The following is a 24013-nucleotide window of genomic DNA, read 5'->3' on the forward strand; positions in this document are numbered from 1 at the left end:
CATATAACCTTTAGCTGGCACTGGAGGCAAAAACTGCTATTAGAATTGTGTCCTTCTATAGGTTTCTGATTTTAACTGTAGGGATAGAGTACTAGAAGAAATAGGTCTTTGATTTCAACTAGCTTGGCTGTTATACTTTACAGTTTTCATGAGGGTCAAACCCAACTTCTTTGCTGGAGAATCAGTTCATCCATTTTCCATGGGGTAATGACCAGAGAATAATACTGCAGTTCCATGTTTAATAGAGCCAGTTAGATTCTGTGTGAATCTAATAAAATTTATAAAGAAAAATTCATTAGGATCTGACCTGATTTTGACCATGTTGCCCTAGTGCTATCTGACCACTGTTTTCTTTATTTGTCAGTCTGCTACCTCTTTCCTTGTTAATTCTACTGTTTATCTACATTGCCCGGTCAAAGAATGTATAGCTATGATGATGTTCTGTTTTTCAGAGATCAAGGCAAAGCTAGATTACAGCCAGTTGTGCCTTAAGACACAGCCCAACAATAAACCCCCTTAGCCTTCCCATTTGCTTGACTGACAAAATATTAAGACTCAGTAAGTGCTGAAGTACTGAACGTGAAATAAAAGTTTAAAAAATCAGTTTTCTTCCAGGCTATTCCCCACAACTATATAAATAAGTAAATACCATTTTAAAAACTTTATTAACACTAAATAGCAGTAAGCAATATAAACACATTATTTATTATAACCAGGACAACAATAAAATATGCGAATTTCAACAGTTTAAATGCATTTTTAATAAAAATTGTTATAAAGGGAAAATGCAAATGCAAAACTTTATTGAAAGCTATTTTGAATCATATTTAAAAAAAATTAAACACTCTACCAAAAATGGTAAAGCAAAATAAGTTAGGGGCATGATAGCTAGGAGTAAGAATTCTGTGTTACTCTTCTTCCCTTGATGTCCTACTTCTGTGATTGATTTAGTGGTTAATCCATAACTGGTCAACTAGACAGTGTGGTATCAATGTGGCTACCAATCTTCATTGTTATTCATCACGCTCCCTGGTCTACCTAATTTAGATTAAAAAAAAAGATAAACAGAAGGCTGAAAACTAAAGGGCCAGATTGAAGCATCATTTTTCTTTATCATAATTTTTCCAGGTCACAAATAGTCATGGGTGGCTGCAGTGTTTGAAAATGCCCATAAGCTTAACAAAAACATAAGTAAGACATTTGTTGCATGATTAGGTCTAGATGGCAACCATTTTGGAACAAGAAATTTTTTTTCCTCAGGGAAAACATTTTGTGAGCGATGTTTTTAGAATGTATCTTCTATCCCTGAAAAGGCCCCAATTTAATTGCGCTTTAATGAAGACGTTTGACCTCAATATCTGATAACTAATGACAGTCCTGTAATGTCTTGTGGAATATTCTGGAAGTCCGGAATGTAAATTTTGAATGCCAGCCAGTTTAAGATATGTAATTACAATTGTGTTTCTTAAAGAATGTGTTTCTTAAAGAATGTCTTAAAGTTAATGTGTTTTTTTTAATTGACAGAGCTGTAAGGATAATAAAAGTCATGAATGTATGGGTATTTTATGAAAATGTTTAATTCAACTGTTTCTTTGGAATGTAGTAGTCATTGTTTGCAAATTTAAATTACAATTCAATCCTTTTTTTTTTAATGCTACTCAGTGTCCGAGAATACAAACGTCATTTAAAGTTAAGGCTTTGCTGTTCATTCTCAAATAACAATTTAAAAGTGTCATATTGTCATAGAAAATAAAAAATTTCTGTAAAAAAATTTGCACAAAATTTATAATGATACAAAACATGAAGCAATCATATACCAGTAAAATGAAATCATTTTACTACAGAAGAAATTTTATAGTTTTTTTTGATAAAGAAAAAAATATGTTATTTTACACTTTCAAAATTATGAAACAATCTAAAACAATATAAACTGAACATTTTGTAACACAGCCTTTACAAATTAATAACTTTATAAACATATAATTCTTAAATACATTTTTCAGTGCAAGAGTTTTTTTTCCATTTAAAGTTGCAGTATCATTTTTTTTTCTTTTGCGAAGGGCAGTTTTCATTCAATTTCTGTTTGACAACATCAGAACCCAGTGTTCTGCTCCAGGATTAAACAGCTACATCACTGGGGTTTCTTTACTTTGCTCATACTATTAGCAATCTGGCTAAGTTCACATATCTGCTCTGGCATATTCGCCCAGTGCTAAAAAAACACACCACACATTCTTAACTTTGCTTTCCATGATGTTGTACTACTACAATTACCAGATGCCTGGTCACAGATTCTTCTTTGCATGGAGAGCAAGCATTAGGATGGAATTACAAAATGAAAGTTTGCAATGGGTTATGCTTTTGTCTTACATACCTTTGTTGGTTTAAGCTAACTACCACATTTTGAAACTAATGGAGGATGCAAAGTGGTGATATCAGGTGCATTGCATCCAAAACTTATCTGTTCCAATGCCAAGAAAACAACTAATCCCACAGTCATTTAAACAAAGGTCAAATAATTTAAAATTAGCCTAGAGTTCCAGAAATGTGATTTTCCTTTTAGTTAGAGGGGAAAAAAAGCTGTATGCAGGACCTGTTCATGCTATCATGTTTATATTATCAGAGGACAATCTTGTGTTTGCATTCTTTATATAAGTATGCAACTTGATCATATTTTCCTTAAATCTTGCTCAATACAGTGTGACATATTGAGAATAAAGATTAACAGGATTGTATCTTTAGTTTAAGAATGTGAGAGCTGTTACCTGTTGTCATCTGAAAATTGCACTACAACAAGGGTGTCAAAATGGATTTTTTCAAGGGCCAGATCAGCATTGATCCGGCCCTCGAAGTGGGGGGGGGGGGAAGACAGGACATTGCCTGCAGCACATTGCCAGCCAAAAAGGGGCATAAGAGGCCCCCTATGCCTCACCATACCCCATTTTCAGCTTACGTGACCCCCTGCAGCACTCTGCCAGCCAAAACAAGGCAGCCCCCCCCCCCAATGTCTGTTTTGGCTGCCAGAGACACCGCAGTGCAAGATAGGCCAGATTTAAGCACACCATGGGTCGGATCTGGCCAATGGGCCTTGAGTTTGGCATCCTTGCACTACAACATCATTAGTCTAAATAAATCAGTTTAATGAAAATTGGAATACAACATTTGGGCAATTATAAATTTTCCATTAGTTCCTCTGATGTAGTGAAAATGCCTACTTTGGGTTCTGTAGAATGCCTAACACATTTGTTTGTGTTAAGTAAACACAGTGATAGTATAGATTGTACTCAGCTCAAGAATGATGATAGGGGTAGTTCAAAAGCATATATGCTTTTCAGCTGTTTTAAAGTAGCATAATGTGACTATTCACATGCTTGAATCAATGATACAGCTTTTATATTATCCAGTATCAGCCTAAGTATAATGGTCTTCAGTAAAGAGGATTTTTACAGAATAGACTGAAAGTAACTGAAGAGTTGAATAATGAATGGATGATATTGAATGGTAATAAAAGCCCAATATTAGAGCACATCTTTACATACATAAATTCAGTCACCAGCATATCTAGTTTTAAAAACATTTCATACAAGTGAATGAAGAAACGTGAGACTTAATTTGAGAAATTCTGGAAATTGCTGCCCATTATAATAGTCAATACCGAATTACATAGCTTAATACAGGTAGTCCTCATCTTACCACAGCTCATTTAATGTCCATTCAAAGCTATAACAGCACTGAAAAATGTGACTTATGACCATTTTTCACAGTTATGGCCTTTGCAGCATGTGATCAAAATTCAGATGCTTGGCAATTGGTTCATATTTATGACAATCACCTTTGATGATCTTTTGACTGGTAAAGTCAACGGGGAACCAGATTGACCTAACAACCATGTTGCCAACTTATCAACTGCAGTGATTCACTTAACAACTATGGCAAGAAAGATCATAAAATGAGACAAAACTCACTTAACAAATGTCTCATGTAACAACAGAAATTTTTGGCTCAATTGTGTTTGTAAGTTGAAGATTACCTGAAGTCTGATTTATAGGCAGTTCATATATGCACAAATTGTTAAAAATCCTTTTTTTCCATACCAAGATTAATATTGTATCTGTTACTTTTTGAATTCAAGAAAGTACATGCTTTTGCAATTAAATCTGCCCCTCTTAAATAATGTTTGTATGCACTTCTGTCACAGATCTTAAGATGCCTATGTGATTATTGACACAGAATCCATAATACATGATGCAACTAAATATACATGAAAGAACTGCAGTAAAAATTATTTGCATCTGATCTTCTCTTTGGGATAATTAACTAGTAGAGCATTCAATTACAGTGTAAATTGGATAACTAAACAATTGATTCATATACTCTTTTGTCACTGATTTTTTTTTTTATCATGGTAGATATTTTACTTCAATAAACCTTCTTTGGATGATAACTCATATTTACAATGAGAGCAGAGTTGTTAAACATTTGCTCTGGTGTGGTGAACACCAGCTGTTTTTAATCAAAGGTGCATTTGAATACCACGTAAAACAATGTGACAAAATCAGTTTATGGTGCCCTGAATGCTTGTTATGATTTAAGATCTTTAAGAGTTAACTGTGTCTTTTGTAGATTGACTTAATTCTTAAAACATCGCTACTGTTGCTAAGCGAATAGAAGGAGCACAAGGGCCTCCAATTACTTCTCATTAGAATGTTAACAGTACTCATTTAAAATCCAGTTTAGGATATGTTATACAATGATTTTTTTAAGCAAATCCATTATTAGCAAAGTCAATGCATTACTACTTGCAGCAATATTAGTATGCCTCTACATTAGCATGAATGAGTCCTGCGTAGAAACAATTACCCTTAAATTGGATAGCTAGGATATGGATGGGAAAACATTCTTTGCTCTTCAATATCAACAACAAATTGTCATTGCCATCGATTTATATGAACATCTTGGACAGAATTAAAAGACTTACTTCATGGCTTACTAAAGGAGAGAGAAAAAAAAGATAATGTCAGTTAATGCTGCTAAAAAGAAATCCAAAGATCAACTCTGGAAGGTAACATTAAAACATATCCCTTATTTTAAAATACAGCAATAAAAGGAAAGACAAAATTGTAACAAACTCCTCTTTTTTTGCCATTACCAACAAATTAGAGCTGCATTTTCCTTACCTTGACAATGGCAAAGGCTTATGTAACAATCTATTTAGAGACAAAAGAGGGGGAAAAGCAAAAGACGAAGAGACCTTATATTTGAAAATACATTCTGTGTGAAAGAACAATAAAAGATAGGACAGGAGCAAAACGGCAGATTTTAAGAAAAAGGGGGTTCAGCAACATGAAATTTAAAAATGTCATAGAGGGAGAGAGAGAGGGAGGGAGGGAGAGAGAGGGAGGGAGGGAAGAAGGGAGAGAGAGGGAGAGAGGGACTGATGGAGAGACAAAAAAGGAATTGATAATAAAGCAATGAGGAGCAATACAACAAAAAGGCACTTGAGAAGACATAAACGAGCCAGTGCCAAGGACTTTTGCTTTTTTTCTCATTACAATTCAATAATTCAATGCAGGACGCCTGGTTTGCCAATTGTTCGTAGGTGATGGCACATATCTCTTGTATGGAATTCACAAGCACAAAGGTGGAGTACAACACTGAGAAACACCAATAAATTCTGACCGTATTGCTTGGTTAACAGAGTTGACACACTATACCAGTACTGACCATACAGTACTTCCCCCCCCAAAAAACAAACACCCTAACCCTCCTTTGCCTATGCACGACACAAGCAATTATACACAAATACAGTATCAGGAATCCATTAAATTGCTGTTACTCTGATGTTCTTCCTTCTGGGCAACTCAGCTACAAACAGGATGTCCATCCAATGGACTCCTGCCAAATTACATGTTTTGACAGCATCTTGGATTTTTGCACAGTAAAAAAACAAGTACTTACGGGCCCAGGGTGGGGAAGGGAGACAGAAGGAAAGAAAACAAAGAATGGAGGGGCTAAGGGAAGAAGAAAGAAAGAAAAAAGGCAGAACCAAAACCAAATACCCCTCTTAGGTCAATCATACTTGGTCTCAACACCAGCATTTGAATAGTTCAAATTAAAACAGAAACAGAAGTAGACTGTACATGATTCAGATTGTTTAACACAGATTGTTGTCCATGTCTTAGAATATCTGGTACACCCACTGAAGCTCCTGAGAAAAGCTTGGCTCAGCGTCTTCAACGCAGTTTTCAGCCTGTACAGAAAAGGGAGATCTATAAGTCTTTCTGTCTCAATTGTTTGAAATATTTGAGCTCCTCCTCCTCCTCCTCCTCTACCTCATGCTTCTGAATACGTATTCTGTGTGTTCAGTTTATCCTTTTTTAATTTGACACCATCCACAAGTTCGAAATTGTAGTTCTCCAGTGCAGATAAGTTTCTATCGGACATCCCATTGTGCCAACAGGCGCAGTATAGAATGACCCCACAGATGGCGCCTAGCAGCACACCCAAGGCACTCATAGCGATGATGGTGATAAGAATAGGGTCAAGTGTTTTCAGAACATTGCCTGGCTTTCGGGAGATGTTGTCATTATACGGTTCCCCATTTTCACGGTAAACAGGAGTACATCCTACAGAAGAACAAAGAGACACAGAAATCACAGAGTGGCAGCATAGCCAAAAGTTGGGTAAATAGGATCCAGTAAGAAATAAAAGGAAATAAACAAACTTAAATAGTATTGTGTGCTGTAAGTTTATGACTTAAGTTGGTCACTTATTCTGAATTGGAAGCCTCTTTATTTCTCTCTCGTGTGTGTATATGTCTATGTGTGTTGCTATATTTCATAAAATCTGAGTATATATTTTCATCCTCGTTTAAGCACTAAACATAGTGCCTAAAATTTAGGTACTGAATGAAGAGGCTGATTTTTGATTTTGCTTTTTCACATTTTACATCTGTGCTGGAAGAGGAGTTATGGACTACTAGGTTGTAGAAAATGCTTCATCTCTAATTTCCACTCAATGGAAACAGAGAAATTGTCTTTCCTGTTTCCAAAAACTGGAACAAATTTATCTTGCCTTTGTTCTGTTACAAGGCATAGGAAGATTAGGTAAAACTCAAATTATATAGCAGCTGAAAATACATCACTGCAGAAGAATTCTACATTTGATTTTGTGAAATAGAATTTGCTCCCCATAAGAATATCTTATCCTTCATTAAAAAGTAATTTATCCAGCAAACTGCAGCCCTTCCTGGTTTCTATTAAATTAATCTCTTGTAACTATCTTCATGTGTCATTTCAGACTTGGAAATATAGATTGGAGGAGAAACTTCAGAATTATGGAAAGATGTATAATCCAAGCAGTAGTCTTTCTGCCAAAGTAGTCTTACTCTCCAAAGTAAGTTCACAAAGATCGCCAATAATTCTTTGATAATAAATTCTTAAATGCCCTGAGAATAAGTCAAAATATTAAAAAGCAGTTTTAGAGCAATATACCCCCCATGCATATTTGATTTCAGTACTGCATCAATGTAAAGAACTTTATATAAAAATCCCATCTACTTCTAATGCAAGGGAGGCACCTATTAAGAGATCCCCTGAGTAGTAAACCAAAAGTGGATGGAGTCTCTCTCCCTCCCTCCCTCCTTTCTCTCCCTTCCTCCCTCCCTCCCCTTTTTCTATGAAGATGCAAGCAACTGGAAAACACAAATTTTACCAGTTGCCTACCTCTGTTTGCCTTCAGAGATGGCTTTGAAATAGTTCTTGTTCTAAAGGCTTAGGAACTAGCAGTAGTTGATGTCACATGTTCATATTTCAGGGTAAAGAATTCCCATTCTAGGTGATAGGGCAAAGGTCCTGAGAGTAAGTATAAAAAGTGGAAAGAGGGGGACATAACTAAGGCAGAATATCAGCAAATAACTCGAGCCTGTAAAGATGAAGTAAGGAAAGCTAAGGCTCACAATGAAGAAAGACTTGCCACAAAAGTAAAAAATAACAAAAAAAGCTTATTCCAACATGTTAAAAACAAGAAAAAGGAAACAATTGGTCCATTGCTGGGAGAAAGTGGCAAGAAGGTGACAAAAACAGAACTATTTAACTCATTTTTTGCATCTTCCTTTACACAAAGGGATTAAACAGTCCAACCTATCAAAAACAGCACCACAAAAATCATATTAGGAACACAAATTGAAATAGGGAAGAAAATGGTAAGTGAACACCTGTCTACCCTAGATGAGTTCAAATCACCAGGACCAGACGGATTACACGCCAGGGTTCTGAAGAAACTGGCAGGTGAAACCTCAGAACCACTGAACTATATCTTTCAGAGATCCTGGAGCACCGGGGAACTGCCAGAGGACTGGAAAAGAGCTGATGTGGTTCCCATCTTCAAAAAAGGAAAAACAAATAGATCCAGGAAACTATAAACCTATCAGCCTGATCTCAATACCAGGAAAGATTCTGGAAAAGATAATCAAGCAACGAATTAGCGAACACCTAGAAGTAAACAAAGTAATAGCCAAAAGCCAACATGGGTTTGTCAAAAACAGATCATGCCAGACTAATCTTATTCTTTGACAAAGTGACAAAAATAGTCCAGAGGAATGCTGTTGATATAGTTTACTTGGACTTTAGGCATTTGATAAGGTAGACCATAACCTACTACTAGATAAAGTAGAAGAATGTGGGTTGGACAGCATCACCACCAGATGGATTTGTAACTGGCTGACCAACCGCACTCAACGTGTAGTCCTCAATGGAACTGCATCTACATGGAGGGAAGTATGCAGTGGAGTACCCCAAGGCTCTGTTTTAGGGCCGGTATTCTTCAACATCTTCACCAATGATTTGGATGAGGGAATAAATGGGGAACTCATCAAATTTGCAGATGACACAAGCTGGCAGGAATAGCCAACACTCCTGAAGACAGACTTAAGATACAGAAGGATCTTGACAAACTTGAACATTGGGCACTATCAAATGAAATGAAATTCAATGGTGAAAAGAGTAAGGTTCTACATTTAGGCAACAAAAACGAAATGCACAGGTACAGTATAGGTGGTACCTTACTCAATAGTAGTAACTGTGAGAGGGATCTTGGAGTCCTAGTGGACAACCACTTAAATATGAGCCAGCAGTGTGCAGCAGCTGCCAAAAAAGCCAACACAGTTCTAGGCTACATAAATAGAGGGATAGAATCAAGTTCATGTGAAGTGTTTAAATACCACAATTGGAATACTGCATTCAGTTTTGGTCACCACGATGTAGAAAATATGTGGAGACTCTAGAAAGAGTGCAGAGAAGAGCAACAAAGATGATTACGGGACTGGAGACTAAAATATATGAAGAATGGTTGCAGGAACTGGGTATGTCTAGTTTAATAGAAAGAAGGACAAGGGGAGACATGATAGCAGTGTTCCAATATCTCAGGGGTTGCCACAAAGAAGAGGGAGTCAAACTATTCTCCGAGACACCTGAGGGCAGAACAAGAAGCAATGGGTGGAAACTAATCAAGGAGAGAAGCAACTTAGAACTGAGGAGAAATTTCTTGACAGTTAGAACAATTAATCAGTGGAACAGCTTGCCTCCAGAAGTTGTGAATGCCCCAACACTAAGAAGATGTTGGATAGTCTGGAATGGTATAGGGTTACCTGCCTAGGCAGGGGGTTGGACTAGAAGATCTCCAAAGTCCCTTCCAACTCTGCTATTGTATTATTGTATTGTATTGTATCCTCTGAATCTTCTGCATAAATGATTTAGGAGACTTTTAAAGTCCATGATAGGAAGCTTTGTTTTACATACCCCCCCCCACTTTTTTTTTTACTCAAATGTAATTATGGGAGGGTTGGAGAAATTATAATTAGATTATCTAATGTTTCTTCCTGAAGAATAAAAAGTTTGAATTAAAATGATCACAACTCTCCAAGCCAGTTGTAAGGAAAATACCTCTTTGATTTGCCATTACAATGCATTCTATTAATGCAACTGTTGATATGTTAGAACATGGCTGTCCCAAAAGTTTTTTTTCAAAAGGCAACTGGACTTGAAGACATTTCACTTCTCATCCAAGAAGCTTCAGTTCTGAAGACGTTCTAGGATGAGAACTGAAGAAATTTCTCGGATGAGAAGTGAAACATCTTCAGGGAAGGCAAAATTCAGTTGCCTTTTGAAAAAGCATCTTTCGGCAACCATGACCTTGATGACTGAGACTCCTCATAAATATGGCTATTTTGATAAAAACAATCTAAGTAATGGATATGGATGCCATTATGACATAATCCTCTTAAAAATCTTACCATGTATTATTGGTTACCTTATTATCTGCATTTATTCCTCTTTTACATCAAAAATGCAAAACATGTAAACATTATTCAGTGCTATAGGCAAACAAACATGTTAGTAATAATTGTATGACTTTATTAGACTGGGTCACTTATATAAGGTGGATGGACCTCCTTGGCAGTGGTGATGCATACACCATTGGAACAGTTGAAGGACCAGGTTAGGGGCAGATTATGTCATGAAAAAATGTATATGATTGTTAAGAGAAAACACCAAGTTGATGGCACAATCAATCAACTACATAAGTTAAAAATAAACTCAAATGCCACTAAGATTGACATGAAAATCAAGTTAATTTTTAATTAAAATATATATTTTACCTGTTTGATTAATATCTGGCTCTACTTCAACTATTTCCTTGCCTGCACCATTTGATTCTGTTAAGCAAAGAAAATTGACATTGATTATTTTAATGACAAATACTGACGGGTTATCATGCTGCCAATAATGATACTGAGAATTTTTCTTTCTTTTCTAAGCATGATTATGTTGGTTTGATGGAGCTGTTCATTAACCTGATTTTTCCAAAATTAGCAAAGAAGAAAAAAGCCCTCTCTCTACCATAGCATGGCACAGTTTTAGTGCTATCAGCAGGGGATTCTTGTCTCAGACAAATGAAAATCCACATATAAAATTAGCATGTTTCATTCATTGCATTTATAATCTTGAAAACCAATGCTATTAATCAGTCATAAGTATCCTTTAGCCATGAAAAATAATTATGTTAACTGCAGTGCATATATAAGAATATTAGAAGAGAAACCTGATGTTTAAACTCTTATTTGATAAGACTTTGACCTGAATAACCAAAAAAACACGTGAAATTAATTCCAAAATTAGCCTATAGGTAAGTAGGTTACCTATAGTAAGTTTAGAATCAATCTTTTCACTCAGATCTTTAAGGCTAAACTATTTTTAACCTTTGAACTGTAATAATTTTAATTGGTTTTAATTTTTGTAGCATTGGATGGCTTTATTGTTGTCCAGTGGTTCTAAACTTGTGGTCTGCAGACTTCTTGGAAGATTTGAAGAAATGTTATGATTTAAATCTTGAGTTAAATCTTAGGGGTCCATGCCAAAGAAGCTATTTAAAGAGAGTTTGTAGTGAAAAAAAAGGTTGAGAATCACTGTTGTAGAACATTCTAAGATTGGCATTAATATTATAGGATTGCAGCCAGTATTTTTTATTTTTTATTACTACCAGTTCTGTAGGCGTGGCTTGGTGGGCGTGGCAGGGAAAGGATACTGTAAAATCTGCATTCTCACCCCACTCCAGGGAAAGTTACTGCAAATTCCCCATTTCACCCCTGGCGGCAGCTGCACAATTTCATATTTTTATGAATGGTCAACCTATTTCTATTTTAAGCAGACTTAGTTAGGGTGTCCAGGTCAGCTATGAAGCTTACTTAAGATTATTTAAGCTTAAAGTACTCAAATCAAGCATGTCTAAATTAACTGAAATCATATTTTTGCACAGGACTAAGTTCTTCGAGTAACTTGTGAAAACATGGTAGGAAAAAAAAAGTAACTCAACTATTGATGTATAGGATCCAACATTTGTTAACAAGATTGCTATAACCTTTATGTTGTATATAGGTAGAATCTCTGCCTTGAGTATTTATTAAAACGTTGGAAATAAAAATGTAATAACAAAAATAACAATCACCAATAGAATCCACAGTGTTCAGTATGGTAAATTTTATATCTACTACCAAGTCATACTTACTTCGGCATTCTTCCTGTGTTATGTGGCTGTCAAAGTTGATATCATCAACTGCAATTCCTCCATTTCCCTTTGCATTTCCCTTTCCAATTTCTCCTTCCACCATTACCTGATAAAAATAAATTACATTTTAAATTACATTTTGCTGTTTAAAACACTAATGGTCAGAACAAGGACTAGTTATTGAATTTTTAAGCAAGCATACATTGAAGAGACCAATCTTTTTTATCTATCAAGGCTCAAGATGTCATGTGGTAGTACCACTTTATGAAGAAACAACTCTTTCAGAGAAAGTGCAATTTTACCCTCAGGGGTAAAGTGTAAAACAGATTGTATTTTTGTGAGGTAAATCAGCATTCAGAGATCCATACAATTATAATATAATCTTTGCAGGTTTGCATATTCCCAACATAATTGATATTGAGACTTTTTTTACAGAAGTAGCTAATAAGGAACACGTTCCCCTTTATTTAATTCTGTTATCATGTGATGGATTAAATTATCCTTTGGGATTGCAGGCATTTTAGATGGATATTCTCTCAAAATGGCTGCTATGGGATTTACCAGGCAGCAAAGTGAGGTTGTTCATTCCTTTTCTTAGTGATCTGGGATGTTTTTTGCAACCCCAACTTAATTTTCCTCCATTTTTTTTTCTGAGTGTGAAGATAATACTGAGCTACACTCATACATTATTTTATTTTCTAAAAATATATGTGGGACCCATATGAGCTTGCCTCCCATTTCTTTTAAATTAAAAGAACAAATAAAAGCTGTGGAGCCTTACTGACCCCCAATGTTGAGTGGGAATGGGCCAACTTGCTACAGCCAACTCACTGCGACCAACTTGCCACACAGCCAACTCACTGCAGGATAACTTTCCATGGCCAACTTGCTGCTTGGCAACTCACTGTGACACAATTTAACAATTTGATTTAATTATTTAAAATAAAAAAAATATTTTAATTTTTTGCCATTTACATTCTGTCCCTCCTTTTGCATCCTTTCTTTAATGATTCTATTCCATCATTTATTTGATATTAGTGTAATTTTTGCCTGCAACAAGTTGGCCTGTGACAAGTTGGCCATGGCGAGTTGGCCGTGGCGAATTGGAATAGACCCAATATGAACACCACTTTAGTGAAAGGGGAAGAAGAAACAGGAGAAGATAAGAGGTTTCCCAATACACAGCTGAGCTATAAACCATGGTGGAAAGAAGAATTATTTTAAGCTTCAAATAAAAATACCCAGAATAGCTAAACCAAAGTCTTATGAAAGGTATGATTAAAGTACAGGTGTCTCACCATCTGATGGATGGTGCTGGTGATAAGGAATCTCCTGCAGTGGAAGATTTTGGGAAATTCTCCTGTGGTTTTCAAAGAGATTCTTTAAATATGTTTACATATTAAGATGTTTAGCTATTGCTATAATTCTGTATTTCTGCTTGGCTCATTTTTGACTCCTGTACTTTTTTCATAACATAGATTCATGTATAAAATATTAAACTATATGCAAGTTGGCTCAAAGTAAGGATTCATCTCCCCAAAACAAATGACATACGAAAGAAAATTAGAGCAGACCTATAGATTTGATACTGTAGGATATAGATGGCAAATTCATATTTAATATGGAGTGAATAATTCAGATTTTGCTTCTCCCAAACACAAATAGTGTAAATATAATTAGATATGATGATACGGTTATGTCTGTCTTCTGCAACCTAGTGCTCCATAGACATGTTGAGTCTCTCAGAATTTCTAGCCAACACAGTTTTTGAATGTCATGATTAGGAACTCTGGATGCTGTCCCCCCCAAGCACATCAGGAAAGCATTGCATTGGGAAGCTGTTTCATATTAAGCGAAATAAACATCAATATTGCCAGCCTTTATTGGCAGCAGATCCTTGGGTCTTTCACACTCCTGAGACCTTTTTAAGACAAGGGTAGTCAACCTATGGATTTAGGACAACCCAAGGATCTATGTTTAATTTCAAATGCCTTTTGCAAATAATTGATTCAGACTTATGGCAACAGCAATGGGTCCCTCCACCAGCACTCCAATGGGCATGAAGGAAGGAGCAGGAGAAGTATGTATTATGGAAAGAAATGCAGAAGATCAGCAGGTGTTCAGGATTTCTAGGCATACCAGGCAAGAAACATGACCAATTCTATGTTATTGTAAGGTTGTGTTAACAGAATCGTGCAAGTCTGAAAATACAAATCTCACCTTGTCTCCTTTGCAGCCTAAGAACTTGTGGTGTGTGTGTGTGTGTGTGTGTGTATTTGTGTGTGTCCCTGCTGATCCTCTTTCTCTGCTCATTATGCATTATGTGGGCCCTTTCTTATCTGGCTGTTTCTAAGACAGCATTTATCCCACCCACCCACCCCTCTTTCCAAACTCATTCTTACATATCATTATAGCAAGAGACCTTTTGTTTTGCATGCAGGAGGTTCACTTGAACTACTTCAATACTTAACCAATTACCATTGAGATTTAGTTTTCTAAACTGGAGTTTAGAAGTCTGAATTTTATTCTCAGCAGTGCAGTAAAAAAAAAGGAGGAGGACATGGGGGAAGGAGAATGGGAAGGGGGGGAGGAAGAGGACAAAGAGGAGGAGGAAGAGAAGGAGAAGATGATGATGACTACTGCTATTCTTTTGATCTAGCATATTTTTGTCTCTTACTAAATAAACCTCACTCACCTAAGCTCAAGGGTCCCATTTTACTTTGGCTGGAGCCCTGTGCTCACTGCATTGGTATCTTAATGAAACTCAGGTCTCTGTGGCTCTAGTTCTTATTTTATCCCTATAGCATTTCTCTCCACGAAAGATAACTTAACGTGGGGATTCAGTCATGCACAATGCATGGAATGCTATTAACCCAGCCCCCTTTTATGCTTAAATTTCTTGGCCTACCTGATAATGTTTCACAGATTTGTGGAGAAAAACCCGGCCTTCCTTCCAGCAGTTTCCCTGATTTCCACTTATTGTCCATAAGACCCGATCGTATTCTTTAGGGATCTGGTACCGCAGTTTGATTGTTAGTGTGCCGACGTGAGGGCCCAACATATGATACCAGAAAGTCATGCAAAGGGCATAATTTTGCAGGTTGATGATAGGGCTGATGAGGCGGACAATTTTGCCTTTCTGGTTTTCATCAGCTTGGGAATAAATAAAATTGCCATCTCCTATTGTGACAAAACACTTCATTAGACACAACGACCAAATTTTGACTGCCTTAAACTTCAAGCATTACAACACGAACAGGCTTTTTCTAAGGAGCTGCAACTGAAAAGCTTTTTGAGAAATATCTTGGGCATACATGGGTATGTCTGTCTGACCTTCCTCTTCCAACAAACTGAAATTCACTAAGGCATGGGCATTCCTGATTTTCTAAAGGATAAGACATCATTTTAGTAACAGTAAGGAGAGATTCTTAAGAAACAATGTGCTGGGTAGTAAGAGTGGAGATATTAAGATGTGTTTCCACTCAGATCAATTCGTCCCATCCAGTTTTCATTTGTGCTGTATGTATTTCTTGTGCTATATGGTAGAACACTTACAAAATATGTACATATTTGAAATGCAATTTGTCATAAAATATACTCTTTGCACGGAGTTGTATTGAATGGGAAGCTGCATTAAACAAGTAGAAGAGCAGATAACTCTCCCTCTCACATTACTTTGAAAAGTGAATGTCAGATTAGTTTGCTTCCAAATGTGGACCGGCGAAGCCATAGCTTCGTCTGTACTTTAAAGCAAGGGAAATCATGAAAATTATTGTTAATGTTGCCACCAGAACCCAAATTCATGTCTTTAGATCACCCCAGGCATAGGGGGAAGTACAGAAATCCCATCTTCATCAACATCCTCCTTCCTCATTTGCTGCGTAATACACTGAATTTCTCTTTGCACTGTTTGGATTGGGAACACCCAGGCACTTCTGGGTTGAAAGGGTTAGCCAAGACATCACCGTTGCCCAGGGGATGCCCGATTGGTAGCTCCTTCCATGTCCCTGTTAATCTGCCCACCAAAGAAGTACTTGCAATTGCATGCTTTCAAACTGCTTGTTCGGCAGGAGCTGGAGCGAATGATAGGAGCTCATCCCACCACACAGCAAGATGTGGGTTTGGGATGCCAGCTTGCTAACCCAGCATCCTAACCCTCTGAGCCACCATACTTCTTTTTTCTTCACCAGCCCCAAATCGAAAGAACCAATGGTTGGGATAGGGAAGGAATAGGCAGGAGGGATCATGGCTACCTGGTGTATTTCCAGGCTTTAAAGAGATATTTTAACTGCTGTTGGTGTATATTCCAGCTCAGTTATATTTAATGGGATTTAGCTGTTGAATGTGAGGGAAGATTTTCCACTTTTGTCTCTCTGCATTCCAGCCTGCAGTTTTGAGAATGAGCCTTTGCAGCTCTTCAGTAATCAACCAATTTATTTATTCATTTCCATATATAGTCAAACCATTTTTCAAGAGAGAACATGTCAAATGGCTATACTATGTAAAGAGGTGCAGGAATAGCAATTGACTTGTTCTTTTATGTAGCGGTATCATAAAGTTGATATAGTTAAGCAAAAAAAAAGAGATATCAGGTTTATGGTGTGTGTGTGTGTGTGTGTGTGTGTGTGTGTGTGTAATTCCTTGTGCATATGTTTTCAGATTATGGTTTAGAATTGTGGAAAGCATTGAATATCGGTTCCTAACAAAATATCGTTTAAGAGATATAATTCTCCCACTCCCCAACCCTTCAGTGAGAGGACAAGTCATGCTTGTCTCTAGACACTCATGGCAAAGTTCAAATATTTTTCATTTCAAGAATATTATTGCAATTCTGGGTCAAGAACTCTGCCTTTTTTGTCTTAATTACAGCTGAACGTATGCATGCCTTTTAGATTCTGTCAGCCCTTGGCTAACGTGGCTTTTAACCTCCCTTCAATGTCAGTTCTCACTGAGTCGTTTCATTTTACTTTGCATCAATTTTTCTCATTATTACAGCCTTCATTTCAGCTAACTGCCTTTTGCTTAATTTGATGCCGTTTATTTGTACGGTGCCATTCATAGTCAAAGTATTTAAAGTTTTTTTTCCTATCCCTTAAAAACTAAACCGACTTGTCTCAAGATTCAATTGAACTGTCTCTAAATTTAAGGAGCCCAATTTCCTTGTCATTCTCATTAAGTAAAATGGGGATGGGGGTAGAAAATGGAAATGGGGAAGGAAGGTTCATTGCTAGTACTTCTGACTATCTACATAAATGAAAAAAGGGAATGAATAATTGAAACATGGGTCACAATGTCACCCTTTGTTCAAAAGGTTTCTGTCCTCAGAAACAAGCAGTTAGAAGACCTAAAATCTCACTCTAGGAGGGTTTCCACCTTATTTTATTTATTTCTTAGATTTTTAGACCGCCCCTCTCCCAAAAAGGGACCTGATAACAAAGCTTCTAAAAACATTTTTTGGAGTAGCTGAAGTTAAGTGAACTTGCAAATTTAAGAAAATACACATACACTTAAAAGCACCAGGTTAATTATTCATAGTAATTAAATCTAGTAATTCTAGGGCAGGATTTGAAATGGCACCATTGTTTTCATTAAGGCAAAGCAGAATTGACATATAGATGCAAGGTACAACTGTAACGGGGCCTGCCCAAGACAGTCGTAAGTTGTAACAGGTCAGTCACATGACCCACCCAATTTTACAACCTTTAGGCAGCGGTTGTTAAGCGAACACAGCAGTCATAAAACAAATGTGTCCGCTGTTTAACTAAACCCATTGTTTGCTATGGTTCGGTTTTGCTGAAACTGGAAGGTCTGATTTTCAGCAAAACCATCATGAAGGGTGATTATGTGACTGTGGGATGCTGTAAATGATTGTTCTGCTGCATGCTTGAAGTGCAATCATGTGCCTGATGGAGGAGGGCGATCGATGGAACTTGGTACCTGGATTTTAAGTCCTTTTTTGGATCTGTTGTAAGTTCGGACGGTGACTAAGTAACTGGTTGTAAGTCATGGACTATCTGTAAATGTTAGTCCTGGAAGATCTTTTATTTTAAAGACAATATTTATTTCTGCCCACTTGTCACTGGATCAGTTGTTAATCCTACTTTACCTGTGTGGTCCTGAATGGGCCCTGTTTTGCTGGTGAGTACTGCCCATCTCAAGTCCAGCTGGGCATCATGTTCCCAGCGACATATTGTCTTTTGAGAACTGTAGCCAAATCCACAGTTGAAACCATATGCTGGAAGTTCTTCAGTAATGGAATAATGGATGGCTGCAAGAAACCAAGATGTAATTTGTGAAATTATTACTGTACTTTAACTTCTTTTCAAAAACGTAACTAAAAATAATTCTAACAAACTGCCAATAGCTAGCTACTGGCTAGCTTTGATACCTACTGCATTGACTGACATGCAGTGATCGGCATTAAATAGCAACAGCACTGTGCTGGAGTGGAACAGGAATCAAAGGGTTTTCTACATTTTTTAGCATTCCCATATGGCATTGGTCCGAATCATCGTATAACATGGGAAAGACAGCTTCATAACAGCAAAGCCACCACGGCATAACAGTAAGCCTAATGTCTCACTCAACTAAAGAAGGCTGTCAAGCACCGTCAAACTGGTTTGCCCCATGTTGAAATAAATGGAGTCATGCATGGGATCATCTAAAGCCATAGTTTTCAACTTAAACATCTATACAATGGGTGGATTTCCTGAATTCCTCCAACCAGCATGAAGTTCACATATTTTAAATTTGCCAAGGCTCAGAAATACTGATCTAAAGAACCTGTTGCATGAGACCATTAACTCTGAAGTCTAAACTTACCTAATTCTGCATGATTCCTCAATTGCCTGTTATACAATACAATGCAATACAATACAATAGTAGAGTTGGAAGGGACCTTGGAGGTCTTCTAGTCCAGCCCCCTGCCTAGGCAGGAAACCCTATACCGTTTCAGACAAATGGCTATCCAACATCTTCTTAAAGATTTCCAGTGTTGGGGCATTCACAACTTCTGGAGGCAAGCTGTTCCACTGATTAATTGTTCTAACTGTCAGGAAATTTCTCCTCAGTTCTAAGTTGCTTCTCTCCTTGATTAGTTTCCACCCATTGCTTCTTGTTCTACCCTCAGGTGCCTTGGAGAATAGTTTGACTCCCTCTTCTTTGTGGCAACCCCTGAGATATTGGAACACTGCTATCATGTCTCCCCTAGTCCTTCTTTCTCTTAAGCTAAACATACCCAGTTCCTGCAACCGTTCTTCATATGTTTTAGTCTCCAGTCCCCTAATCATCTTTGTTGCTCTTCTCTGCACTCTTTCTAGAGTCTTCACATCTTTTTTACATCGTGGCGACCAGAACTGAATGCAGTATTCCAAGTGTGGCCTTACCAAGGCATTATAAAGTGGTATTGACACTTCACGTGATCTTGATTCTATCCCTCTGTTGATGCAGCCTAGGACTGTGTTGGCTTTTTTGGCAGCTGCTGCACACTGCTGGCTCATATTTAAATGGTTATCCGCTAGGACTCCAAGATCCCTTTCACAGTTACTACTACTGAGCAAGGTACCACCTATACTGTACCTGTGCATTCCATTCCATCAGAGATATGGAGGCATCAGTGCCAGGGGAAGCTGCTAGAGCTGAAACTCTTCCAAATCAGCCAGAGGCATGGTCAGTGTTTCATTGCTCAAGAGGCAGAGCTGGGTAAAAGACTGCAAAGACTCCTTCCATTGATATGGCAATAAACTATAGTTTGGATGACCTGGGACATGTAAGGCTTTTCCCCAGTTGCATCTAAACATGGTATGAAATAGATCCTGCTTTGAATGCAGCCACATAAAATACAGAACCTTTGATTTCATTGGGCCTGAATAGAAATCATAAATAGGGCAGTAAATTTTAATCTGACATATTTTCCTGCCTGGTCAAAAACAGGTGGATGGTACCAATACTGAGACCAGGTTTTTACTTTAATTCAGAAGATATCCACAATAAATATACAATTGAAACCAGAAGTTTTGTTTTGAAAGCTGATGGACAAAAAACTGGAAAGAAAATTTGGAACTTTGTTATTATGTATATTGACATCAGCAAGAATCTTATTTGTGTAAAGATGTAAAGAACCCTAATTTTCACGACGGAAGAGTACATGATAAAAGTGAGAGCTAGCAGAAATTTGGCAAATTGTTTTAATTAAAAAAAAAAAAGAATTTATCTAGTTTTGTTTTTACTTGAAAACTGATTTTTGCTTGAAATAGGAAAAAAGTGAATTGGATCAAAACTTGGATTTTAGGTTTTGATGATTAAAATGGTTCTGTTATTATAGAAATATCTTGACGTGATCTGTAAAGCAGAAGTTTGAGGTTGTATTGTATTTATATTTTATTACACTGAAAAAAAGTCAGAAGTCAATTTTTTTTCTCTTTCTAAACTTTTTCTTTCTCTTAGTTTTCCAAGTATCATTTCCCCCCTGTATTTTTATCTTCTGACAAAAGTTAATAAAAGTTATTTTAAAAAAATAATTGATATATGATACTAACCTACCATAAGTAACAGCCTACAATCATCCATATACATTTTTCCTATGTAAATTGGATCTGCTAGTAAAGATTTTTTTTTCTCACTTGTAATTTTATTATAAATATGCTATGGCTTCTAACTAAGTTTTGCTCACTTTATCAGCTGGATAGATGTAGTTCATGGATCTTATGAAACTGGATACGTATTACATCCATTTGTGCACCCAAACGGTTATGCACCAACATCTATATAAGTGCATGAACAATATATGTTTCTTTGTTTCTGTTTTAGAACCAAGCTATCAATGATAAATTTCTGAACAAAATTATTTGGACAATTATTTTGGCAATACTACCAACCACCGTATTCTTATGCAGACAGTGTGATAAAGATACAAAGTACCATGTTCTGGCAATCTGCATGCTTGCGTGTCTTCATTTAAAATATCTGGTAGCAAGACATAAAAAAGAATCTGCTTTGATAAAATTCCCAAAGAGCTTCTATCAGTCTGCAGACTATTCTAGACTAGACAAGCAGCAAATCTATTGTAAAACAAATCTATGCAGTTGATACATCTTGACTGTAATGTTTTATTTTAAGTAAGGTTTAAAACTCTATTGCAATCCTCCAATTCATTCCTATATCTTACTGCACAAATGGACACTCTCAAATATATATCAAAGTTTTCCCTGCAGGTCTGCTTTCGATATAAAGGGATATTCCACATGTGGAAACTATATTAAGAGAATTTCCTGATGGAGTTCAGAACCTGTCTGGCAACCAAAGAAAGCTCTCCACAATATATGAATTCCTGTTCTACATTTAAATAATCTGTTTCCCCCATCTGCTTCCTGAGCTTCTACTTCAAGGATTTCACAGCATTCCAGAAAGGCTATTCCCTGTATTAAAAGAATGATTTGTTATGTTTTGGTTTCATTAGACTTTCTGCATCTCCCCATTGCATCTCCATTCATGTGTGAAACAGGTTGATGAACTGCAGAATCAGGTAACAGGGTTCATATCTGGAATCTGGATCAGGATCCAGATACACATCCAAATGCAGATGTTAGTTTTACACACTGAATTACTTCCAGCAGGACATATCCTTTCCTGCACTTTGCACAAGTTACTTATCAATAGGTCTAGTTAGAGTGCCCTGTGCCACTAGAGGTACACAGAGCGGGTTTCTTTCTTTGCATTCCTCCAAATAAATATAATCATTTCCACTTGGGAATGTTGAATCAATTGACTACTTATCTATCCCGCTTTTTCAAAGTATAAATATATTGCCAATGCTGATCAATATATACCAAGATTTTTATATTATATATGCTCCTCAATTGGCCCACAAGATGGCAGCAGTTATACAAATAGTTTTGGATAAGAAGAAAAGACAATATGGCTGACTGCCAACCAAGCAGACTATAAAGTTCCTTGTACAGCATGAAAAGTATGGTGTTATGCAACCTCTTTTGGTCAGGGTGAGATCATGTTTTGCTTTCAGCTTCTCCCAAACTCTGCCAAATAGTCTTATACGAAACTGTTTATTATTTTTCAGGGGAACTTGGAATTTGAATTTAAAAATAAAGTTATTCAACACAATGGGAAGATTGCTTTAATCCACAGTTTCAAAATATGCCAAATTCTTTTATTATGATGATGAACTACAAGAAAGTGTCCACCCATAACTTTCTATAACTCCCAAATGAATTAATTCTACTGTTCTTGTCCAAATAATGAGGCCTGAAGACTCAACTAAATTCATTTTTAAAAAATATCCCTAATTTTTTAAAAAAATGGAAAAGCAATTCCTATATATATCATGGGAGAACTGAGGAGCCCATGTCTGATATATTATGTTGCTGTTATATTGGATTATATTTTGGCTTCAAGCGTTCAATGCTTTTGAACAGGAATGAGATAGCGTATTGATAGCATTTCTGTCATACTGTGCTATCAATTGTGGTTGGCATAGCTGTATCAGTTACATAAGAACATTTTAAGAATATTTTTTAAAACTAGAGGAGACAGAGAGAAGTAGAATGAAAAAAAGAGAAGAGAGTTGTAATACTGAGTTAAGTATACTTCAAGCCTGCACCAATATATAGCTTCTATATGAATTCAGAAAGCCTGTATCCACTGCTCACATTTGGGCATAATTCTTTCTCTGAGTAAAAGAATATCATTTGTTCATATTCAAGTATAAACTTGAATATATGACCACAATTGTAACCAGAATTCTACTGCTGAGTAAAGCAGTTGTTAAGTAAAAGGTGTCCAATTTTATGACTTTTTTGCTTGTTCAGTGAATCACTGCAACTGCTACGTGAATCATGTGGCCATTAAGTGATTCTGGCTTCCCCCATTGACAGGTTGTCAAAAGCCAGCTGGGAAGATTGCACGTGGTGATTATTGATCCAGAATGCTGCAACTATCATAAATACGTGTGGATTGCTAAAGATCTGAATGTTGATCACACAACCATGGGGATGCTGTGATAGTTCTGAGGACTGGTCATCAATCATTTTTTTCCAGTGCCATGGTAACATCAAATGGTTGCATATATTGTATTGATGTATAGCAATAGTAATCACATTTCTATACCGCTTAACAGTGCTTTACAGCTCTCTATAAGCGGTTTAGAGAGTCAGCAACAATTGCCCCCAACAATCAGGGTCCTCATTTTACCGACCTTGGAAGGCTGGAAGGCTGAGTCAACCTTGAACCTGGTGAGATTTGAACTGCCAAATTGCAGGCAGCCAGCAGTCAGCAGAAGTAGCCTGCAGTACTACATTCTAACCACTGCGCCACCGAGGCTCATATCTAGCTGAATATTGATGCAATTGTTAATTTTAGTATAGATTACAGCATAAACACTTGAAAGCAAATGATATCTGATACACCCAACTAAGCATTTTAAAACAAATGGGAAAACATTTTACTCCAAGTTCTGCATAGGTCAGTGGAATGTATCTTATGATGCACATGCCAATGTTAGCTATACACAGCATTATACATGATTCCCTATTGTCTATGAGAGGCTGACATAGCCTGCCTTCCACTCTCTCTCAGAGTATCACAAAGATCAACTGTCAGTCAATGCCAATTTGGGTTAGCAGAAACTCACCATGTTGCAACCTTCCAAATTATTTCACTCTGTATAAAGCATTCCCAAACAATCCCAGGCATATATTCTCTCATTCATCATTTCTGATGGCTGAGCCAATGCAACTGGGATCCTCTCATACAGCCCCAATCTTGCTTCCTGATTACAAGAACAAAAATAAAAACCCACAACAAAACCACCACAAACCACCCAGTTTGTATATTTCCAGATAAGCAGCAAAATTCAGCAGCACGATAGATGTCTAACAAGCTGTTTACATTAGAGTTGAGGACAAAATCTCACCATCCAAATCTCTATAAGACTCTT

General features: G+C 36.8%; 1 protein-coding gene across 6 annotated transcripts in view; it reads right to left on the reverse strand.

The window, feature by feature from the left end:
* Positions 1 to 646: 646 nt before the first annotated feature.
* Positions 647 to 24013, reverse strand: part of NRP1 (neuropilin 1) — a 181148-nt gene continuing 157781 nt past the window's right edge. For 5 of the 6 annotated variants that reach the window (XM_081933761.1, XM_081933763.1, XM_081933765.1 and 2 more), the window contains 5 exons: positions 18170 to 18331; positions 14972 to 15243; positions 12064 to 12169; positions 10658 to 10714; positions 647 to 6626 (listed from right to left, as the gene is read on the reverse strand). In XM_081933761.1, coding sequence (XP_081789887.1) covers positions 6334 to 6626; positions 10658 to 10714; positions 12064 to 12169; positions 14972 to 15243; positions 18170 to 18331 — 890 coding nt within the window. In that variant the 3' untranslated portion in view covers positions 647 to 6333. The remainder of the gene's footprint in view (positions 6627 to 10657; positions 10715 to 12063; positions 12170 to 14971; positions 15244 to 18169; positions 18332 to 24013) is intronic. The other variant, XM_081933764.1, reaches the window with a different exon arrangement.

This window comes from Natrix helvetica (genome assembly GCF_964273705.1).
Source record: "Natrix helvetica genome assembly, chromosome: Z".
Taxonomy (NCBI): Eukaryota; Metazoa; Chordata; class Lepidosauria; order Squamata; family Natricidae; genus Natrix; species Natrix helvetica.